Genomic DNA, 22,005 nt, shown 5'->3' on the forward strand with positions numbered 1-22,005 from the left:
TTAAATGCTTTACATTAAACACCTCCAGTGCCCCAAAGGGACCTTTATTTATAAAATATTGTGTACAAGTCACGAGAGGACTCCTGCTGCAGTCATGTATCCCACAAGAGAAATGCGTGTGTGATTTCATTATAGAAAGCGATACCTTTGAGGCACTGCGTATGTTTATATTTATCTTTCCCATTTACATTCTCTACAATTTCAATTCAAAAGCACCCATAGGGTATGTTGGGTTTCAAAAGAAAAATCAGTCCTTTTCAGTTAAGAGGCATGTCTATTCTGTACAGAGCATACAATACCACAGCAAGGACTCTTCCACAGTCAGAGCTTAATTACTCAGGGGACATAAAAGAGAAGCACTCACCGAAGACTGTATCTTCTGCAGCTCCTTTAGAACAAATTCTACCTTCTTCTGGGTCGTGAGAGAAGCCAGCAAAGCACCGTTGGATCTGCAGGACAGCTTGGCATGATCATAGTTCTCCTTCGCGTTTGTAATTTTCAAGCAGGAGTTGCCAACCAAATGCCAGTTTGTTCCACAGATATTTTCTGGGGGTGGGGGGGGGAATAAAACCAGAGATGCAAGTGACCTTCACAATGTTCAAAGTAGTGAAAGAGCTCTTCCACCAAAATAAAACCTACAGCCCCACCCCAAACTAGCACGGCTTATCGGCATGCTCAGAAATACCTATGTATAATAATACTGGAGGAAAAGGAAAGCTGTTTGGGGGAGCTAAGTGTGATGTTACCATTTAGTGATCTGCAGTAGGTAGTCAAAGCACTTATTACAGTGTCAAATAGTCAAATCATTGTAGAAGAAAGAGCAAAGGAAAGCAAATGAGTATTTTGCTGATGGTTTAAAGCCACTTAATTCAACCACAGTTGTTAGGATACCTTTCAACAGAACAGGGTTGTTGTGTTAATCCTGTCTGCAGCATCGAACTTCCAGGATTAATCCCTGTTTCACCTCGAGCACAGCCATGCCCACTACTGAAGAACTCCTTATACTTTGTGGTTAATTATTTCCCTCGCTCATAACTACCCTTACAAAAAAACCTGATGGACATTTTCAGTGTGAATTGTAGAGCTCATCTCTAGCTCTGAAGTCTTGGTTTAGATTTATCTAACAGATTGAAAAGCTCTCAAGTGTCAATTTTTCAGACGGGCTTTTTACACATATGATCAAGTTACCCCCTTTTCTACAACAAATTAAACAGACCAAGCTCTTTATCTTTACTAAAACATGTTTTTCTCACTCTCATGGCTCTTCTCCAAAATCTCTTCATTTTTTCACTCTTCCAGACTAGCAAACATCCAGACCTATCAGACTTACTAGGGGAAGGCTTTCCATGACCGTTGAAAGGTCCTGTCTGTGTTGTTTTTTTCCCCCCTTTCTCTTTATTTTATTAACTGCAAATGTTAATGACTGAAGATGCTATATTTCTCTCCCAGTCACTGGGGAAAAAAAAAAATGTTACTACAGGGGGACTAATAATCAACTCCTATGAGCTCCCACTGGAAACACTAATAAGAGAATTTTCCTTACACACTTTAGGTGTTATTTGCCTAATTCGTCCAGTATGCGCCATTATGCTTCTGCACAATTCTGGTTTCTAAAATTAAATAGCATGCATTATTAAATCTAATATCTTGCAGAAGCCTATTATATCAACAGTACTGCTTTTATCAAATGAAAAGAGAGAGATGAAATACAGCCTAATAATTATACAAATGATCATACTCCTCTTCAGACAATTGGGACTGAAAAATACTCCATCAGATTTTCTGAATTTACTAGAAATAAAGTTTCATACCAAAGCTGGTATGATTAAACAACATTATTTACTCCAGCTTAGCACTAGGAAGATTTGGGGGTAAAAAAACCAAAACAAACACCCCCCCCCACACACAACTTTTGGACTGGGTGAATTTGGGTTTTTTTCCTTACATAAATACAACCAATACCTACCTGGTAAAGCGATGCACTCCTGATTCCTAGGTTCCCACTGACAGTTTTGATCCATGGCACAGCTTTTACAACTTGTCTTTTTGTTACAGTAATAGGCAGGGTTATCCTTAGGACAATTGTCGTACAGAGTAATAGAAACCTAAAATAAATAGCACAGATGAGGTTTTTTCGCATCCAACCAGTATCTGTTTATAACAGCCATGACTACCACGCTAAACTTCACAGTTCAGACCTACAAAGCAACCTATATATTCGAAGGCTGTGACGCTGGACATAGCCTGTACTGCGTATTCAAGATATTCCCCCAAGCCGCCATCTGACATATTTCCTTATTAGAGCTTTTACAAAAGGGTTAGTTTTTTTCTAAGGGAAGGCTCTGTTGATAGCAACCCCAATGGCTATGTGCCTTGCTGAATAATCACACCATCGTGAAACCTTCACCTCTTCCCCTGCCCACTGCCATCCTCCTAACTTAAGTGGAGAGTCCCATGAAAAGCCCTTGGACCGCCTTGAAAAAAAATTCAAGCATGTTAGCAGTTTAGAGCTAGACATGCACTGGAAATAACGAAACACCAGGGGTCATAGTATTGACAGATGAAGGCATCTGGACATGGGATATTTCAAAGGCTAAATTTAAACTACAGAAATATTAGAGAGACTTTACCTGTTCCTCTGTGCAGTTGTTATGCATTGAGATACACTGGTCAGTGCACCATTGACAGATGTTTGTATTTGCTGTACAGCTATAGCAGTCTGTAATCTGATCACATTTTTCATTGTCTACAGCTATTAAAGAAAAAAACCTGCATGACCAAAAACAGGCATTTCCTGACAGAGCTCTAAGAACTTGATTATATATAGCAAAAGATATAACCAAACAGTAGTGCCTGTAGATTTTCCGTTATCGACTACTTAGTAAATCAGATACTTTCATGTGATTGAACCGATAGAAAATTGCATTCATTTGCACCATCAATCATTTTTAGTGCCCAAGGATCCGTAAAACACGACGCCAGAAAATGCACCAAGACATGGAAGCGCATGAACTAAGACCAGGCATGCATGCTCAGTAAATGCCCATGCAAATGATGCCAGAGGACATTTCACAAGGACGGTGAAAATCTCCCACCGCAGGCCCATTTTGCTGCAAGCCTGGCCTTCAATTACGTGGAGCATTTTCATGCAAAGCTTGAACTTTCCACTTCATCTTTCCAATTGCTTATCGCCTGTGTTTTGTGAAAATTTATTGTACATTGAGAGCCCATCAAAGCAATGTCCCTTTACATCAATTTCTTTTAAATAATTAAAGGCTGCCATCTATTACAGAATCAAGGTTTGTATAATTCAATTCAGAGCAACGAATGCATCAGGATAAAGCGTTGAAAAGTTGTTTAAAAATTATCATAAGGGAGAACACAGGAATCAGCCCTTAAAACAAACGTTCTTTTTGTATGTCCCTATCCATATGACACTGTAGAAGGAGAAATAAAGTAACTTTTCTTAAAACACTCTTCCTGCTGTCTCTCTTGAAGAGCACAGGATAACACAGATCCCCCTTCCCATGCCCTATGGTGCTCATCAGCTAATTGCTGGCTCTCACAAGGTCAGTTCTTGGAGCAAACATCTACAGAGCAATGGTCCAGGCCTGATTCCTGACTGGTGATGTCTGTTTGGGATAGGAAAGTAAGTTCAAGCAGTACAGTAGGGGAAAAAAAAAAAAAAAAAAAAAAAATCTAATGAGCAAGCAGCTTTGGAGGGAAGGACAGGTAGAAACATCTCCAAGCCACTGCATCCACTTGGTCAGAGGAAGGTCTCCCAGGGCACGTATGGAAGCAGAACTACAGCCCCCCCATCTTAAACTTGATCTGATAACGGCATACAACTAACGCAAGACAGAATTTGGAAAAGAAAAAGACCCTACATGCCTTTTGGAAAGGGAAGTAGAAAGAAAGTGACACATACCTGGCTTGGGAGGACAGTCTTCAAAGACCTTTTGCTGCTGCTCTACCGTTGCCTTTTCCCAGGGGACGCAGCGAGGAGGGGCAGCAGCCCACACACATCTGACGCCAGGACCTGCTCGCAAGCAGGCCGTTTCGTTGTCAAAAGCTTCACATCTCTCGGGTGTGTACTTCAGTATGTCACTCAGGAGGAGGCTGTTGAAGCCTCCGAATACATACATGGTGCTAGACAAAATGTAAGTAAAGAGATAAATATTTGTGCCTGTGTTTATAGACCATGCACTGCTGCAAGTCAATGTGATTCAAGGTGTGAGCAAGGTGTTTTATTACATTCCAGCACGTATAAATCCAAATAAATAGCTCTTGGTTAAGGAAGGCACTAAAGAAAAGGTCAATCAAGTTCCACTGTTTCAGAGAAGCCAGAGAGTCTCAACACACGGGTGTTGAGACAGAGTCAAACCATTCCGAGGTCACGGACCGACCTTCCCCTTCAGCCAAAACTCTGGGTGACACCAGATCAACGTGACTATACATGAAACGCTGCAGAAATGTGGGATCCTCCTGTAAAGAACAGTGGCAAGAAAGGGAGGAAGGCTAAAAATCAGGGATACTGTATCACACCATTAAACCAGCGTTCAGAAACTGTGACAAAACAATTCAGTGTTGTCACATCTCACTACACCGCTGTGACAAAACCACAGTTATTTTCATGGCTGTTAGCAACCGAGCAAAGAGTCATTGTGTCAACTGGGAAAAAAAACCAAACCAAACCCCAGAACAAAATAATAATTGGGGGTGGGGGGGGGTGGAGGAGGAGGTATTTTTTTAAAACCTTCTTTAGTATTACAACTGTTTCAGGCAAAATGTCAAATTTCATTAGTTACACAAAAACGCCACCCAAAAAAACCTCTGCATCCATGTTTGTAAATTCACATTTAAAAAGACAGTGAAGAAGAGTCAATGCAACTGGAAATAAAAGTTTTGGTTGAATAATAGGTATTTTTTAATATGATTTTCATCCTATTTTAGGATGAAAAGAACTAATGCACAGGCTTAGTTGTCCTTCACGGAAGCAAACGATGGTTAGTATTCAGTATACACTGAAACAAGTAGGTAGTGAATGAGGTTTTAGAGACAAAAAGAGTATCCAGAAGCACGCCTTCCTTTTCAAGGGAGTGACAGTTATCTGCCCGGCTTAAATGGAGCTTTAAATAACGTTACTGATTTACAGAAAGTATCCTCAAAGAATACAGGAACCAGAACGAAAGACTCCTAACAAATATCATTTCTCAAACTTGGTTCTGCAGACTCAAATATAGTAACAGACGTTCACCTGAAAGCACAGATATTGTTATAGTGATGTAATGCTTAACAGCAGAAATCTTACCTATGATTTCACCTAAATACTGTATATCACGTGACTGGTAAAGAAGAGCCATACAGGATAAGCTATGTAAACTGAAACATGGAAAAATTTAGAAAGTATGAATGTAGAAAGTATGATGAGGGAAAGTATGATTTGGAGATAAAAGTTGTCAGTACAGCTAAATAAGAAATAGAAATATGAAGGAAATGAAATTATAAATAAATAAGAAATAGAAATATATATAAAAATAAGAAAAAAGAATAGAAATATGAAAAAATCAAATTTTTGAAAGAACAAAGTGAGCTGAGACAGTTTAGCCCAGTGAAGAAGGGCTGACAGGAACAGCTGGATACCGAGGACATTACAAGAGCGAAGATCTGAGAACTCGGAGAGGTTCGCAACAGATCCTCAACCCTCTGGTCTCAGTGTTACTGATGTACATGTATACATTTACTGAGGTATGAAAAACGCCAACACCCCCCAGCTTGTTTGTAACCTTACCTGTTGTACAGCACGGCAGAATGTCCAAACCTGTTCACATCGTGATGGAGAGCCGGGCGAGGAAGAACAGACCACCGATCGCAAGCTAGGATTAAGGAAAGCTCATTTCAGAAAAGTTCCTCAGTATAATTAATGATTCAATTTAAATAGCACATTTCTTCCTGAAAGATCCCGAAGTACTTTAATAACTATAGAGACACCATTCCACCCACCACCAAAATGCAAATCTTGAGTGAAACAGGACAGTTTACAAAAGCATGGCGTTACGTTCTTTTGCAAGATTTAAGACTTAGTCTTCACCCCAGCCGCCACGGTATGACAAAAAGGGAAAGGAAGGATGGAATGGCTCTGCTCCATCATCTGAACAGTTCATGAAAACAGGGAAGTTTCAGGGCATTGTGTTGAAGGGATTATTAGCTTTTTGGCAATCACGTGTAATTAAATGACGGTGGCTTGAGTTGCTTTTCCTCCTTTACTAGCGGAGTTTTTCACTGCATAACAAGTTCAGTTTTTATCTGTTCGTATGTGAATTATTTGCAGTTTTGCCCCAAACCAGGATCACTGAGAACAGAGATTTATCTTTTTTTTTTTTTCCATTGCAATTATGTTCCTACAGGGTAGAAATCCATGTTTTTAAAAATATTTTTCACCCATCATAGCTTAAGGTTTTGTGGTTGTTTTTCTCTTCTAATATAATGTGAGATTATTCCATCTTTTTCTATTAGCATAACATTTATAAGTTCTGCTTCATTTTTTACTCGGTTTCTCAGGTAATTTCTTCCTTTAGGCAGCATGAAAAAAACAACCTAAGAAACATATAACCCACTGAGCAATCAAAGGAACAATAGCAGGAAAAGTCAGTCCAATTCGTATCACTTAAACTTCGCAAAGTGAGTGGGATCACCTTGGGGGCTAACACCCCAGAGGCGGTTGAATGCAATTTATGCAATTAAGACAGAAAAGTCAATCTGCTGTAAAGATCTACAGAGCCCTCAAATACTCGTCCTCAAATTATTCTTTAATACAAGATAAAACTGTTGTGCCACAGACTGAGCCTCTGAAAAAAAAAGTCCACAAACCCAAACTGAGAGGGCAAAGAAAACAACCTTTCTTTACCAAATTTAATTAGAGAATTGTTGGGTAAAACAACTGATCCCAACCTCTGCTCCCACAGAAACTTTTGTTCAAGAGTGCTGATAAATAAAAGACATAGTACCCAGTTGATTGGATTTAATACTTGGATAAATCATTATTTTGAAGTTTATTTCTAAACGTCATTTGCTCGATTTTCAAAGAATTTAACCTAGCCCAGCATCACTCCTGAGACAAGCATGCATGGTTCCAATTTTTAACAGGAGACTTCAGCAAAATTGGACAGCAATTTACAATTTTTTATCCAGCACGTTGTGAGTTATGTGAGGCCAAGAAACATATTTTTCTAGATTAATAGAAGGAATGTTTTGCTTTCTAAGCTTCTTTCCCATCTTTAACTGAAGATCAAGTATTGAAAAAAATGAATGATTCTGAAAATACGAAGAACCCTCTCCTTCCTGACTTATGAGTTAAGCTAAGCCTAAAACTTACAATGCACAGGATTTATTAAATATACTATTCAAGCAGAATACATATGCTATGAAAACATCCAGACTCTTCCTATGTTTGTTATCAGAACTGAATTTTTGATGGGGTAAATAGAAGAGTTTTAATTTCTCTCCTGTGGGGAGAAAAGATCATTATATGAGTATAGCCTTTACATGAATATTTCAAGGTGATTTTTAAAAAAAATAAAGTTAAAACTTATTTACAAATGAAAAAGAAAGGTTACTTAAACCACAGTAACTGCATTTTGAGACAGTCTGCCTGTGAAGTTTCTATTCTTGTTTTAGACACATCCCATACGCAAGGGACGTGACCCTTTGGAAAGCACAACCCTTGCCTTTCCACTCCTGGAGATGAACATACAGCCATGGAAGGGCTGCAGCTCACACGTGGCTCCTTTGCTGCTATGAATTGTTGACAGGAGGAAGTAGAGGATTCAAGTGAGGCGTTTGTCCACCCAGAGAGAAGCCTGCTGCTGAGCAGGAAACTCTTCTATAGAGGCCAGAGAGACCAATTTTGGGGATAGGAAGTGCTAACTAGTCATTGCAGTGTGCAGAACGTAGGAAAAACACTGTGAGACTGCTCTACCCAAGTGCTCACCCAACCCGAATGCCAACACAACCCAAAAGGTTGTCCTGAGAAGCAACAAGAAATGTACGTGCACACAGAAAGCTGGATTGCTATCCTGAAACCTTCCAAAACTGGGCATTACCTGGACAATTTGGATTGAATAAGCCCCAACCTGGTCAAGTGGAGGATAAAAGGATGAGAAGCATTAATGCATTGTCAGATCTACTTAATCTGCTAAACCTCCAGAGAATCTCAGCCCACATCTCAGTGACATCTGTTTGCACCCTACACACACAAAAAAGACGACGGTATGTCCTCACACAACACTCAATGCATGTGGTCTGATTACTTGGAAATTTGAGGAGAGAAAACCAGAAAAATTTGACGAGGTAAATAAAAAAGAAATATGCAGAAATAAGTTTTAATGGCAAAGGTTAAAGAGAAGACCTGGTTTTGCAGCCTTTATTTTAGACTGCATTTTAATTTCCATTTCCTCCAGTCTTCCAACCATCACTATGATCACTAAGATATTACCTTCATCAACAAGATGTTAAAAATGAACAAATTAGCCAAATACTCCCTACTTTTATAGTATGCTAAGACAGCCAATTACTAAGCCTCTCCTCCTCAGTATCAATTGACCTTGCTGCTTGGTTTTCTCCTGGATAGCTTGAGCCTTGGGAGCACCAAGGGATAGATAACAAACACATAAGCACGTTAATGTTAAAGATGTAATAGCCATATCTATCTGTGGTGGCATGGCCACAACGGTCTGATATTTACAATGCTTCACCACAGTATATGGGCTTATTCCCATGGAGACCAACATGAACACGATCAATACAATTACTGCAGAGGTCATGCATGAAGAACCACCAAATAGGTGTTTCTGCTGCGATCAGCCAGCACCCTAACGTATTCCTGGTACTGCTCCTGGTCCAATCCGATGATGCAAATCATGCGTAAGGTGTCCTGCCATGAAAAGAATAGAAAAACTGGTCTTTTTTTCTGAAAAAAAGCTGCTCTTTCCAGGCTGAGAGTATCTGCCCTAAGGAATGAGGGTAGCCAAGAGCACCAGAAGACCTCTTATCCCTGTCATGTGAAGTGCAATCAATGCAAGCTCTAATTCTCAGTGTAAAACTGGTAAGGACTGGGCAAGTTGACTACAATGCTTACTTCATGTAACAGGAACCTGCTTGTTAACTAAACTGAATCAAAATTAACATCACTATAGACATATTTTGTCAAATTAATGCAATTTGTGTTTTACACCTAACAGTTCAATGGGTCAGGGAAGATAGCAAAATACAGCTAGAAAAATCTATCACTATTGCTATCCAAGTTTAAAAAAATGTCTCTGTCCCCGACTGTCAAAACACCTAGTTTTAAATGTTCTTCAAGAAAAAAATCTCAAAATAAAGCTAGCTAGGAGCACACAATAAATTCCACAGGGATAAAACCTGAAGTCACAGGAAGCAGAAGGGAATGATCCCTGTAACAGACCACAAAATAGCACAAGGATGGCAATGAAAGTAATCTGCTGCTGAAAGTAATCCATTTGCTTGCATATTCCTTTCACAAACCAGGAGTGACATCTCAGTGGACAATCACTCTGAGAATTCAGGTTTACATGATTATTTCAGAGAATCAGTCACGAGAGCCCACATTTAAGGAATTCTGAGAGCAGACGGTAGAATGTGATATGAGTACAGAATGGTGTTTTTCTTCAGTGTGAATTATCTGAATGTGCACGCACCTTCTTTTATATAATTTCTTCTCCTTTTCTTCTTAAATGCCTAGTCTCTGGACTCCAAATTCACAAATAAATGCTGCCCTCTTCTGGCTGTTCAAACTCATCAAAACCCAATCCTTCCAAATAAAACCTAATCATTTGGCTTTATTGTTAAATAGTGCTTACGGGGATATTTATGTTTATAAAGCGTACATATAAACAAACTGACATTACAAACAGCACAGCCAAACAAGTCAGTCAGCCTGCAGTTAAAACAAGAACGTGCAACGTACAAGTTGAGCTTCAGCAGGGTCCAGTGCTTGTAACTGTCCTAACAGCCTGCATTTTTGATAAATCATAGATTAAAACACACTCAAAACATCAGGATAGCTTTATAGCTGAGGCGGTAGAACAATATGCTTTCCATTTAAGAAATAATTTTTAATGCCCAAGTTTGTGTATAAACTATTGACCAAATAACTGCCGCTGTATTTGCCTAGAAATCACTGCACCAGCTCATTTGCTTGGTAATGTGTAGCAGGCTAAATGAGCCTCTCCTGATTACACATTCTTCTGCAGTATGCTTAGTAGCATTTGGTATAATATACCCAGCATGTAAGTTAGTCTTCTGGAAGACAGCTCTTTTTGAATACTGAAGAATTTTTTTATTATTATTTCTGCAAGAACTTACCAATATCGTATGCCATAAAATCTGAAGAAAAGCACTTCGCGCCGTGGCTCATGGAGGTGTCATTGTGCGTGTTTCCTCCAAACACCAGCATGGTTCCACTCATTATCACAGCCGTGTGCAAATAGCGAAAAAATCTACTGTCTTTAAGAATTGTCCTTCAAAAATAAAAATATACATATTAGTGAAACTGATTAGTACCTGGCAAAGACAAAACAATCCATAAATCCAAGTTGAAGGGAGTGGGGGCGGGGGGGGGGGAGGATAGTATTTAACTACTTTCGCTAATGAGATATTTAACAACTTCCTTTCCAGACCATTCAATTCCTCCTATAATTTCATTCTCTTATCTTCTCATCTGCTTGCCAATTTATAGGAGAAATATATCTATGAAAGCCTCTTTCCAAAGCTATGGATCTTAAAATCATCAATTCCTTCCCTAGGGATTTATCAAGTTTTGACACGAACTGGGCTTTTGAGCATAGTCAGCTAAACCTGCTGATACAGACACTGCCTGGGAGGACTCCAGTATTTCATTTAGGTTTTATAGTAACCTGAAGATAAATTGGTTACTATTTTTAGGTTACTATAGTTTTATAGTAACCTAAAGAATTATTTCAAACTGGGCATCACCTCTTGCTGAAAACTAACAAACCTATTTTAAGGAAATCTATGCAGCTGCTGATAACAGAGCCCCACAGCTTAATACCTACAAAACTCAATGCCTCATCCATGACTAAATCATGGGAAGCATTAATCATACTAGCCACTGGCCTCTGACCTTTAATCAGCACGATTAACAGCACCGCGCACACAGGGTCACCCTTTGTAAAAGTTTCCCTACTATTTTGAGAGAGTGGGATTGCAGGAAAACCCTGACGCGGCCACATCTGTGTCACCAAAAAAAGTATAGATAAAGATGAGCAGACACTCCTACGCGCCTCGCTGCAAGGCGACTGCTCGCCTGCTCTGACAGTCCTCACGAGACTGGCAAAATAAATGCGACGAAAGGAGGTTGGTGCTGCAGCAGTCTGGAAGAATATTGTCACATTTGTGACATTTTCTGCCTATTCAGCCAGATTTTCCCGCTCCGCAGCTGACCTGGAGGATCAAATGAACCCAGAAAGGAAGCGTGGTTATTACCGCATGTACGATGGCGCAGGAAGGAAGGTTTTTGGAAATTGGTCACTAGTTATTTTATTCATCAGTGTAGACTCACAAACAGTTGTTGCAGAAATACAGGCTATTTTAAACTCTCAAAAAAAGGTGATATGCTGACTCAAATTTACATGTGTTAATGCAAAAGACAGTCTCCTTTTTGTCAGGAGCTTTTAAAAACAACTTCAAGAAAAACACAGAATGGAGGAAAATTTATTTCACCTCTATAGCTCAAAGTTGTGAAGTTTTGCTATAGCTTTTAAATAAAACTCACCTTCGGGCAGAAATAAATCACAGAAGATTTCAGCTTAAGAAATTAGCGTTTCAAGCAGTTACAGAGACAGAAGAAAATGGAGTTATAATAGAAATTCTTTTGCGGTCTTAACTGCAGAATGAATTATCACTTATTTGACTGCAGTAACTGCACTCATATGCACAGTCTGTACTCCTGGCAAGAAAATCCCATCAAATATTTTTCTTTTCACCTTTAATACAACAATAGATTAAAATGGATTTCTTGGCTCGTTCACAGCCTTGATTATATGTGATTATGAGATTCTCTATTCATAAAGGGACAGAAAAATAACAGATACAAGAACACACTATCCTGAATGCAGGTAACTACGTACTACTGTACCCTTATCAAATACCCCATCCTTTTGTACACTACAAACAAAAACGAGGGGGTGGTATACAGGAGGAAGAACTACTTACCACATATGGGAATCAACTTCATATTTGTACAAGTCATCTGCTAGCCTGTATTTGTTGGCACTGAATGCTTTGTAACCTCCATGGATATAAATCGATCTTGTATTTGGATCATAAACACTACTGTGACCATACCCTCCTTGCACCAAAGCTCCGCTCGTCTGTAAAATGTTCCATGTATTTGTGGCTGAGAAATGAAAAATGTGAGTGACAAAACATAGTTAATTTATCTCCATTAATAACTTATCAACAAATCTGGTGGTGAAACAAATTGGGTTTCCTTTGACTCGGATCTAGACACTGTCTCTATTACTTCATATTGAAAAATATTCTCCTTCAAGGAGTTTGTTGTCAAGAAGTATTGTCAAGTATTTTTAATTAGACCAGAAACATCTCTTCTACAGTCATTTATTACATTTTGCAGACAAGCTAAGTAAATGAGAGATAAAAAGTACAGAAATAATATACTGCATTTCAATGACATGAAAACCTCAGCACCATGGTTCGATTTGGAATGGTACCCAAGAGCACTTTTATTTTATATGTATATAAAGTCAGACTGAAGCCAAGTTAAGTATGACTGTGAAGAACACTGCAGTTAAAAACTAATATGTGATTAATGGTCCTATATCTCACTCACTAAAATAACATTGGTTTGAAGCACTGAAGACATAATATAATGGCAACTGAAACAAAAATGCTAAATTACACACCAAATCTCTGTAGCAAATGCAGAATGAAACCCTACACAGGCTTCCTAACTCCAGGGCAGATCAGGCACACAAAAGGCAAAAGAATTGAATAGCCTGCAAGATCACATGTGGGAAAAACAGAACAGTAGAAAAACAAATCACTGCCCCACACATCCTGGTTTTCTCTAGCTTTCTCCTAAAGAAAGCTCACTCATGTGGACACCAGCGAACCAGAGTAGGCTCCAGCAGATCCTCTGGATCAGGATGACTGAAGGACAAGCATAACAGGTCGAAAAGTGCAGACAGGGCCACTGTTTCTGACAATAACCAGCGCATTCACATTGTGAACTTCCTGTGCTTAACTATGTTCTCTATCTGGTCAGTGGAGCAAGGACATGCCTCCAGAGAGCCACTTCAGAGCAGCTAGGTTAGGTAGAAGTTCAGTTCATCTGGTGAGCTTCCTACACCTCTCCACTGATGATACTGGAAATCTCTCGATCCTAAAGTCAGAGTTTGGACTACTCCCAGAGATACGGGACCAATGGAAGTCCACAAAGTTATTCCCTGTCCCCCTAAGCATGCGCTAATCACCACTAGTGGAGACAGGGGTATCAGGTTAAGTGGATACTTGGTCTGAATTGTTACAGCCATTCTTGTATTTGCAGGATACAAAAAATAATTTCAAAAGCGTTTCCTTTGTCAGAGGGAGAGAGGAAAATTAACTTAAATTGTCTCACAGCTATCCTGCTTTGTCCCTCAACTATAGCTTTTTTGTCTTTGGGACCTAACAAGCTGTATAAAGCTGGCAGCACATGGCTGCCTGCTCACTGTTTGTGTTATACAAACATTGGAAGTTAGATTGAACTTCTTGTAAATACAAATAGAACAATGTATCTGTCTTTGTTTTGCTATCTGAATATGGATCATTTAAATAATTTTCAAACCGTTAAAATTGAAGCCAATGGTAACTGGGCCCCACTCACCCAAGTTGTACTCCTGGACGTTGCTGATATACCCGTAAAGAGGGCAGTGCCCAAAGATGACAAGCATGACCGCACTGCCGTCTGGCAGGGTGACGATGTGTGCTGAGTGGCCAACAACAGCGTACTGCTCCTTGGCTTTCGGCGTCACTTGAACCCAGGTCTGGGTGGGAATGCGGAACATCCACAGCTGGCTGGTCACGTTCCCCGTCGCATCTATTTTTCCACCATACATGTATATATCATCCTGAAAGAAGTTAGATTTAAAATGAGGCCAACGAGTTTGGCATTTAGGAAACAGCTAATATGTAGGTAATGAAGTTGTATTTTATCTTCTCTCAGCCTACGTTTTTCTCCTCTCTCAAGGAGAAACATATCTCCTTCACAGCCACATTGGATATGAAAGCAACCATGACTGCCAGGGTTTGGACCCAAGTCCGTAATGTCAGAATACCTTCAACACACACAATTCACCTACATCAGGGTACGGAGGGGAAAGACTGCATGGGGCAGGACTGACCTTCAGATGACAGACATCAAAATTTAGGTGCCTGTATGCTAGCTGAGTGTCTAAATACATGTATATAAAATACAGCTAAGCCTGGAGAACAATTCAACTATGAAAAGCCGGGAAGGTGTGCCTACTTTTGGGTGAGCTGACTTGCTCTCCAGATTTCACTACCTGTACTGACTAGGTCTGTTTTCACTACAAACAGAGCTCAGAGGCTCCCAAAGGCACACAAAGTTAGGCACCTGAATTCGGGTGATTTAATGAGCAAGCTGAATCCCTCCCATTGCTTGCAAATGCAAACAGCAGAGGATAGCTGGGAAGAAAGACAGTTATGATGGAAACTCCTCTGTGTCTGTAACACTAAAAGCTTTGTCTTCCAAGATAATGCACTGACAGAAATGAGGACCCTTTGGAAAGAAGGGAGTCAGGATACTTAGACAGGGTTTTATTAATCGTCCTGTAAGAGCTAGGTTCCAAAACTCTATCCAGTTTCTTTTGTGGCTTTCTCCGGGCATCTCAGAGTCAGTCATGAATCCACCAAAGCGTGTAGTGGAGCCCTGTTTCCCTACTGATAAGGCGGTAACCTTGGAAAGGGAAATTCTCTACTATAGCTGGTGCTTCTTGGGAAATTCCTGAGAACCACTGCCCATCACTGACGGTAAACCCACTTATCATAGAATCATTTAGGTAGGAAAAGACATTTAAGATCATCAAGCCCAACCATTAACCTAGCACTGCCAAGTCCACCACTACACCATGTCCCTAAGCACCACGTCTACACATCTTTTAAATACCTCCAGGGATGGTGACTCCACCACTTCCCTGGGCAGCCTCTTCCAACCCTTTTGGAAATTCTTCTTATTTGAAGAATAGCCAATCTAAACCTCCCCTGGCACAACTTGAGGCCATTTCCTCTCGTCCTATCGCTGGTTACTTGGGAGAAGAGACCAACCCCCACCTCGCTACAACCTCCTTTCAGGTAGTTGTAAAGCGCGATGAGGTCTCCCCTCAGCCTCCTCTTCTCCAGGCTAAACAACCCCAGTTCCCTCAGCCGCTCCCCATCAGACTTGTGCTCCAGGCCCTTCACCAGCTTCATTGCCCTTCTTTGGGCGCAATCCTTCCTTTGGATCGTACCCTTCTTTTGAACATTTATTTGCAGAATGTGCCCTCTCAGGTTGGAATTTCCATCCTTCTCAGGTTCTTCAGGTGTTCAGTTTGTGAACGGTGCTGTGTGGAGTTTTTCAAGTGTTTATAATTTTGCTTTATATAAGCTCGCACTGTGATAAGCTAATTAACATTCCAAAACCAAAGGTCAGTAAAGGATTAGCTCATTTCCTTTTCAAAGCCTGTGCCATTCTGCTCTCACGTGGCCTGCACCCACAGCAAGGCATGCAGGTGAGAAATGAGGTACGAAACAGTCGTTTCAGATGTTGGAAGAACAGATTCACGGTTCTACTGCAGAAGCAGAGCAGGCTCCAAAAATCCCTAATTCACCAGCTCTGCTTTGGTGCCTTGGACAACGGAGCTCAAAAATATTTGTGTGGTCTACACAAAAGGCAGTTGGGGAACCAGCTGAACTCCAGCGAACTCCAGCCGTCAGGCATGTCTTGCAAGCACAGACAGTAAGAAGGAAATAATGGACTCACTGACCTCAGTCAGCCTTAAAATCGCTGAGAAAAGGGCAAAGAAGGAACACACAAGCAAAGGAACCACAGACTTCCTAGGACATGAGTCCAAGGACTCCCCGGGAGTACAATTACAGACTGGGACATCCATGGACAAGCCTTTGAAGGAGAAATGCTTCTCCCAAAGCAAGACTGATCTGTGGAAAGGGGTGGGTGTAGGGGAAGAGAAGGAAGAAATCAGCCGGGAGGTGAGTCTGCAGCACTGAGCTTACCTTATGTAATGCCAACGAATGACCATATCTCATCTCTACTGAGTTCACAGTGCTTTCCAGTGAAAGCCACTCTTCAGAAATAAGATCATACCTGTATAAGAAAAAGAGAATTAATTTTCCAAGAAGTAGGTATTAAAGTTGAGAAAATTATTGGTCGTCCTTTCCAGGATTTGTGGGAAATTATCTTATTTTAAAAAAGTCCTAGATACCAAGATTTCAGCATGCACAAAGCATGCACAGACTACTTATGGATTAAAAAAATCCAGTAAAGCCTACTGTGTTACTTAACGTCCACATATTGATTTGCTTTACCCTGAGTTTTCTTTCCCATGCAAAACCAAGAGCTAACGCATTGTCTATTAAGCTATGACAACTTACACCACATGATCCACCCAAAAGAGCAGAAAAACTTTACACTAAGCTCCAATAAGTTCCAACTACTTGATAAAAAAAAAAAAAACTGCCAGTGTTTGAAAGGCATTTTTTAATTACGTCTTTGTCATTCAAGCGTATTTTTTCTGTGAACTTGAAACAAGATAAACCCTTTGCCCTGAAAATGGCCTGTGGCTTTTTAGATAAAAGAATGAACTATACTCGCCAGCCTTACAGCCTTATAAGATAAAATCATCTCTGAGAAAGCATTCAATGAAGCCACAGGGTATCTGTTGAAAAATCAGGCATGACTTTGAGAGAGTAAATTGTGGAAGTAATCAGCAACTATTCTACAACTAAGTGTGCATTTTCAGCTCTTCTTTAACTTCCCATACAAGAACTATTATCTCTGGACATGAGTGCAGAACACACAGCTCTCGCTTAGGTCCATGAAAGCAAGGTATGCAGGTAGCCCTGGGAAAAAATCCAGCTTTTGCCTAGATCTGCCCAAATCCTATCAAGCTCAAGAGGAAGTCTGAAATGTATTTTATGGGGGATTTCTGTGAGGTGCACAATTATTATTTGATATCTTAGTTACTGTTAAATCTCATCACCTAATTGTATAAATGTCATCATTCTAAATGCCATTCCCTGTTTGGTATTCCACCCACTATGCATAAACATGCACAGTAATCAGCATGTTTTAATTAAGGAGCCAAACACTCTGAAGTCACACAGATACAATATAAGGAAGGGCTAACAACACTGAAGCAAACCCACTCTCTTTTAATACAAGGCCAGATACAATTTAGAAGCTAGCCTAGAAATATATAGTTAATAGTTAAATGCTGTCAGAAGCAGATGAATCAAAAATTCACTGAACATCAGGAACCTTACACTGCTTCTTTTCCAAAATTAGCACCCCTTAGCAGCATTTTCCCACATCTCAGACACGAGTCTAAGTTTTTATTACTGCTGTTTTCCCCTGGAGATGGAGTGTAGGCCAAAGCACAGCATGTCAGATGGCATTTTCTAAAAATAACTCTGAAATCTAAGTTCCTCTACTTAGACTTCATTATCTAGGTTTATACTCACGCTAAAACCTTCTGAGAGTCAGAATGATTGAAGACATAGCCTCCAACAATCCACATTTTATTATCGTGGATTATGGTTTTGTGAGATGCTCTAGGAAGTTTTGGAAGAGAGTATTCCTCCCGGGTCCAAAACGACTGGTTTGCAGGAACTGAACAGCCAGGACCTGGGAAAATAAGGTTTAAAAATTAAGTTGCTTTTTTCCAAAGCCTGTATTTCAGCTAGAGGTCAATATCCTGCATCACAGGTGACAAAGATGGTGCATGGCCAGGTAACAGGTGAAAGCCGTGATCCTCGTTTCCTTGCCCACACCAGCAATCTGTGATGGACCTGGTGTGCGATCTCCCAACAGTAACCACATACTTCGAATTTAAAATTTTTTTCAGAACTAAAAAGCAGTTCCAGACTAGACGAATTAGTGATGCAGCAGACACTCTGCTCTGTTCTCCCCCGCTGTGATTATAGGGGGGGGGCACGGTGCAGACCCATTCCCACTGCACATTAAGAGGCTATCTTCCAGCACTTATCTAGCTACCATGTGCCCATAGAAGCCCCAACACAACCTGCAAAAGCTTCAGGAGACCTGCTCAGCAGCATGCTATAAAAACCCAAGGGTCTACAGCTGTCTTTCCCTCTTTTCATTCCTCTCCTTCTCAGCAATATATTTTTGTGAATTGTTCACTTCTTATTTTTTCCTATATTTCTGCTGCTCTTAAACCAACTTTTTCACTGCCAGGCTTCTCTTCACAGTTCCCCATGGCGTGGCAGAAGAGGAGCAGCAAGCAGCAAGGTCTCAGCAAAGTAAAAAGCTGCAAGGATGTTCTCCCTTCTTCTCCGTGACAGCCATCCACATGCATAGGGTTACTACAGACAACAGAGAGCATAGAACCTGCTGAAGAGGCTCAAGCCTTGAAAAGGGAATAGGTTTATCAGGACAGCCTTTAGGCAGTCATAAAAGTGAATCGCTGTGTAACAGACTTATGGTCTTGACTGTAAGAGACAGCATCTGCTCATTCTTGCTGAGTTTCTACCAGCAATAATCTCCAGTTCAGGAAAGCAGACTGGAATCTGGTTTATCACCCTTGAAAAACTCCTGGTTTCTGAGGTAGTGTGACTATTTTCAGATGTAAAAAAGCTTCAGAATAAGAAAGGGGAGTGCAGCTTGCATCTCATTCTGCTATGGCTTGATTGGGGCTTTTGGTTTTGTTTTTTTTTTTTTTGCGAGTTGTTTTGGTTTGGGTTTTTTTTTCCCTTACACACTGACCTGCTACAGAAATGAAAGATAGGGGAAAAAAAAGGGGTAGGCCAAAAATTGAGCAAACATAAGCCCACCTTTGCTGTCACTGCACAACGAGACTCCAGAAAAGCATTAGGAAGCACTGCACTGCATAAGGGGATGTGCTCTTCCAGCCATCAAGTATATTACCTGTGGCTGGTTTTATACCTAAGAGGCAGACGTGCTCACCTCAGTACTGAGTGCATTCTCCTTAGGGTGCTGATTTTGCTAACCTGGATTCTTTCCACAGTGCCTAACACACTGTCTGTTTTTGCAGCATAGCTGAGTGGTGGTAGCAGATGCTGCCAGTGCTGTAGCTGGTTGCATTTCATATAAGACTAATTATTCCATGTCAGTGTATCTTTGCAAAAGAAACATGTATGTTTGGTCCAAACTGCTGCTAAGACTGTCACGGCTGACGAGCATACCTGGACATGAGAACAAGGCATTTTTATGTTCAAACAGGTTAACTACTGCCACCAGGCTCAAATTTGCTGTAGGTGCACAGGAATGAGGTTTAAAGCTTTTATCTGATGCCTGCACACCGCAGGTTGGTACTGCTTTGTATGGTAGCAGAGTTGCTTTTAAAAGCATTTGTTACAAATGAAATATGATCTTTTGATATGAAAAGCTAGATACTCTGTTCCTAGTGAAAACGCTAATACCTGTCAAGCAGAAGATTCTCAAATACTCCCAATTAAACTGCAAGAGCCATACACAGAGAAGGCATCCAAGAGCTTCTCCATATTAATCAGGAGACTTACCTTGCCAGCCTGCAGAGCACAAACATGCCTTAGTATCGTTAAAGTTGCAAAGCCCTCTCTCAGGCGCCCCACAATCATCTGTGCAGTAGGGAATATCACAAGCTTCTCCCTTCCAGTATTTGGCACATTCACATTCAAGAGCATCGCTGCTGTTACTGAGCTTGCACTCTCCTCGGCCGGAGCAATTATTGGGGCACATATTGAAACTGCGAACATCAGGGAAAGAAGGTTTGTCAGTAATGAAACAGACTCCCAAGCCATATCTCTTATTAACGAATGTAAGAGTGATGTTGAACAAAAGTTAATACAGCTGTTTGTTAACATACAAACCAATGAGAGCTGCTCATCTAGAACCTGATGTGATGGACCTGTAGAGATTTGTTCTCTATCATCAACAGAGCTGCCTCACTTAACGAGTTAAACTTACAACTCCTCCGAAAAATTATCAATACTACTTTTAGCCATTTGTAATGCAAATGAATTGCCTTAAAACGCCCATTCTAAGTGAAGAATTTAATCAGCGCTTAAGGCTTTTGTGGTGTCTGTGCAATTTATACTTAAAGTACTCACAATTAAGTGCTATTCTGGGATCTGCTTACCAAGAGAACACACTTGAGATGAATCCCAAGCCAAAGATGTGCCTGTTTTGAATCATTTCTGATTTTATAATATCTGCAATGTAGCTGAGGCAAAACCAGATACATCCTTGGTGAAGATCCAAATTCAGAGACCCTACTCATTTCCAAATTCCAGTTTTTTTCCAGTGTATCAACCAGTATAACTCACAGATGGGGATTACTACCCAATATTCTCACTGTCACCTAACAGGTGGAGTCACCAGCTCCAAGACCATAATTTCACAAGAGTTTGTCGAGTACCTATGTCCAGTAGTACCTATAAAGACTGTTAAACTAAAAAGAAATAAATACACCCTTTTATCTACTCTCTGCAAAAATGTTAGGAGGAAACTGAATGACCAGAACACATAGAAGAAACAAAACACGAAACACTACTTGAAAATTGTTTGAAACGATCAAGAAAGTGAAGAGTTAAAGAAATATTAAAATATCTTAAAGGAACTTAAAAAAGGCAGGTTATTCTTTAAGAGACTGTCTCCATTGTGCTGCAATGGCGCAATACTGACAGCCGGCGGTAGATGGTGTCATGGTTTATGGTATCAGCCAGACTTTGACAATGCTACCGCTTCAGCTGCAAAGGCTCCGCATCTTCTTCTGGAGCTTTCAAAGGGTGCTGGATGCCCCACATTTTTTGAAGAATCCACTGTATATTTAAGTGCTTAATAGGGATGAAAGCACCAAGACTAGTATTCAAAAATTAAGCACATCATTTTAAGGAAAACTTCCAGTTTTGCAAAAAGTCAAGTTACAACCAAGGATTTTGTAGTTGATTTTTTTGAAAGATAGGTGAGAACTTCTGCAAGTTACACCCAAATTAAAATCTGCTAGTGCAGCACAAACATAATTTGTATCTGTAGGAGCAAAAAATTCAAAGCCCGTGATCCCCACCAGAAGCAAGAAATTCCATCTCTGCTAGTATGTCCACACGGAGATCATTTACTTCAAAACAAAACCTTTTTAAAAGCAGTCGATGAATTAGGGAGTACCCTGGAATTATTTTTAAAAAGCTTACCAATGAGGACTAAACATACGTTAGCGAACAGAAAGCACCCACCTATAATATTTAAAATATGAACCAAAGAACATAACAAAACCATTCCAGACTAAAAAGGAGCCAGATTAAGCTATTTGATCTAAGGACTGAATAAGAAAGAGCATCCCAAAGAAAACTGCTTGAGGATCCTCAACAGTGGGTACAGTCCAGTGTCCCAAGTGAAAAGTGTGTGCCTATGCAAAAGCGTGTTTGTGCAGAACTATCTCTGCAGAATGCATAAAAGCACACACATGCACAACATACATCAATTCTGGTTGAATGAATATGATCAAGCCTAATAACATAAAATAAATAATATGATGTCTTTTTGAGCAAACATTTGCCCACGCTTACAATTGACAACTGAAGTTAATGCTGAGCACATTACAGTTATTAGCCGTTGCAAGGGTATAATAAAGATAAAATCTAAATTCAAGTATCTACTCGTAATTACATGCTTCAATGGCAATTGCTTATTTAAAAACAAAATTGAGAAAAGAG

At 40.2% G+C, this 22,005-nt stretch overlaps 1 protein-coding gene across 10 annotated transcripts in view; it reads right to left on the reverse strand.

The window, feature by feature from the left end:
• The window catches only part of ATRN (attractin), a 152,834-nt gene that overhangs the window by 82,745 nt on the left and 48,084 nt on the right, over positions 1-22,005 (reverse strand). For all 10 annotated transcript variants that reach the window (XR_012673402.1, XR_012673404.1, XR_012673400.1 and 7 more), the window contains exons 5-15: positions 19,834-20,039; positions 17,797-17,959; positions 16,330-16,420; positions 13,925-14,168; positions 12,253-12,436; positions 10,384-10,538; positions 5,792-5,876; positions 3,929-4,149; positions 2,631-2,752; positions 1,967-2,105; positions 365-546 (exon numbers count right to left, since the gene is read on the reverse strand). Coding sequence is in view for 4 of the 10 variants with exons in the window: in XM_075148372.1 (XP_075004473.1) it covers positions 365-546; positions 1,967-2,105; positions 2,631-2,752; positions 3,929-4,149; positions 5,792-5,876; positions 10,384-10,538; positions 12,253-12,436; positions 13,925-14,168; positions 16,330-16,420; positions 17,797-17,959; positions 19,834-20,039 (1,792 nt within the window). In the remaining 6 variants the exon portion in view is untranslated. The remainder of the gene's footprint in view (positions 1-364; positions 547-1,966; positions 2,106-2,630; positions 2,753-3,928; positions 4,150-5,791; positions 5,877-10,383; positions 10,539-12,252; positions 12,437-13,924; positions 14,169-16,329; positions 16,421-17,796; positions 17,960-19,833; positions 20,040-22,005) is intronic.

Source organism: Calonectris borealis, chromosome 4 (genome assembly GCF_964195595.1).
Source record: "Calonectris borealis chromosome 4, bCalBor7.hap1.2, whole genome shotgun sequence".
In the NCBI taxonomy this organism is placed as follows: Eukaryota; Metazoa; Chordata; class Aves; order Procellariiformes; family Procellariidae; genus Calonectris; species Calonectris borealis.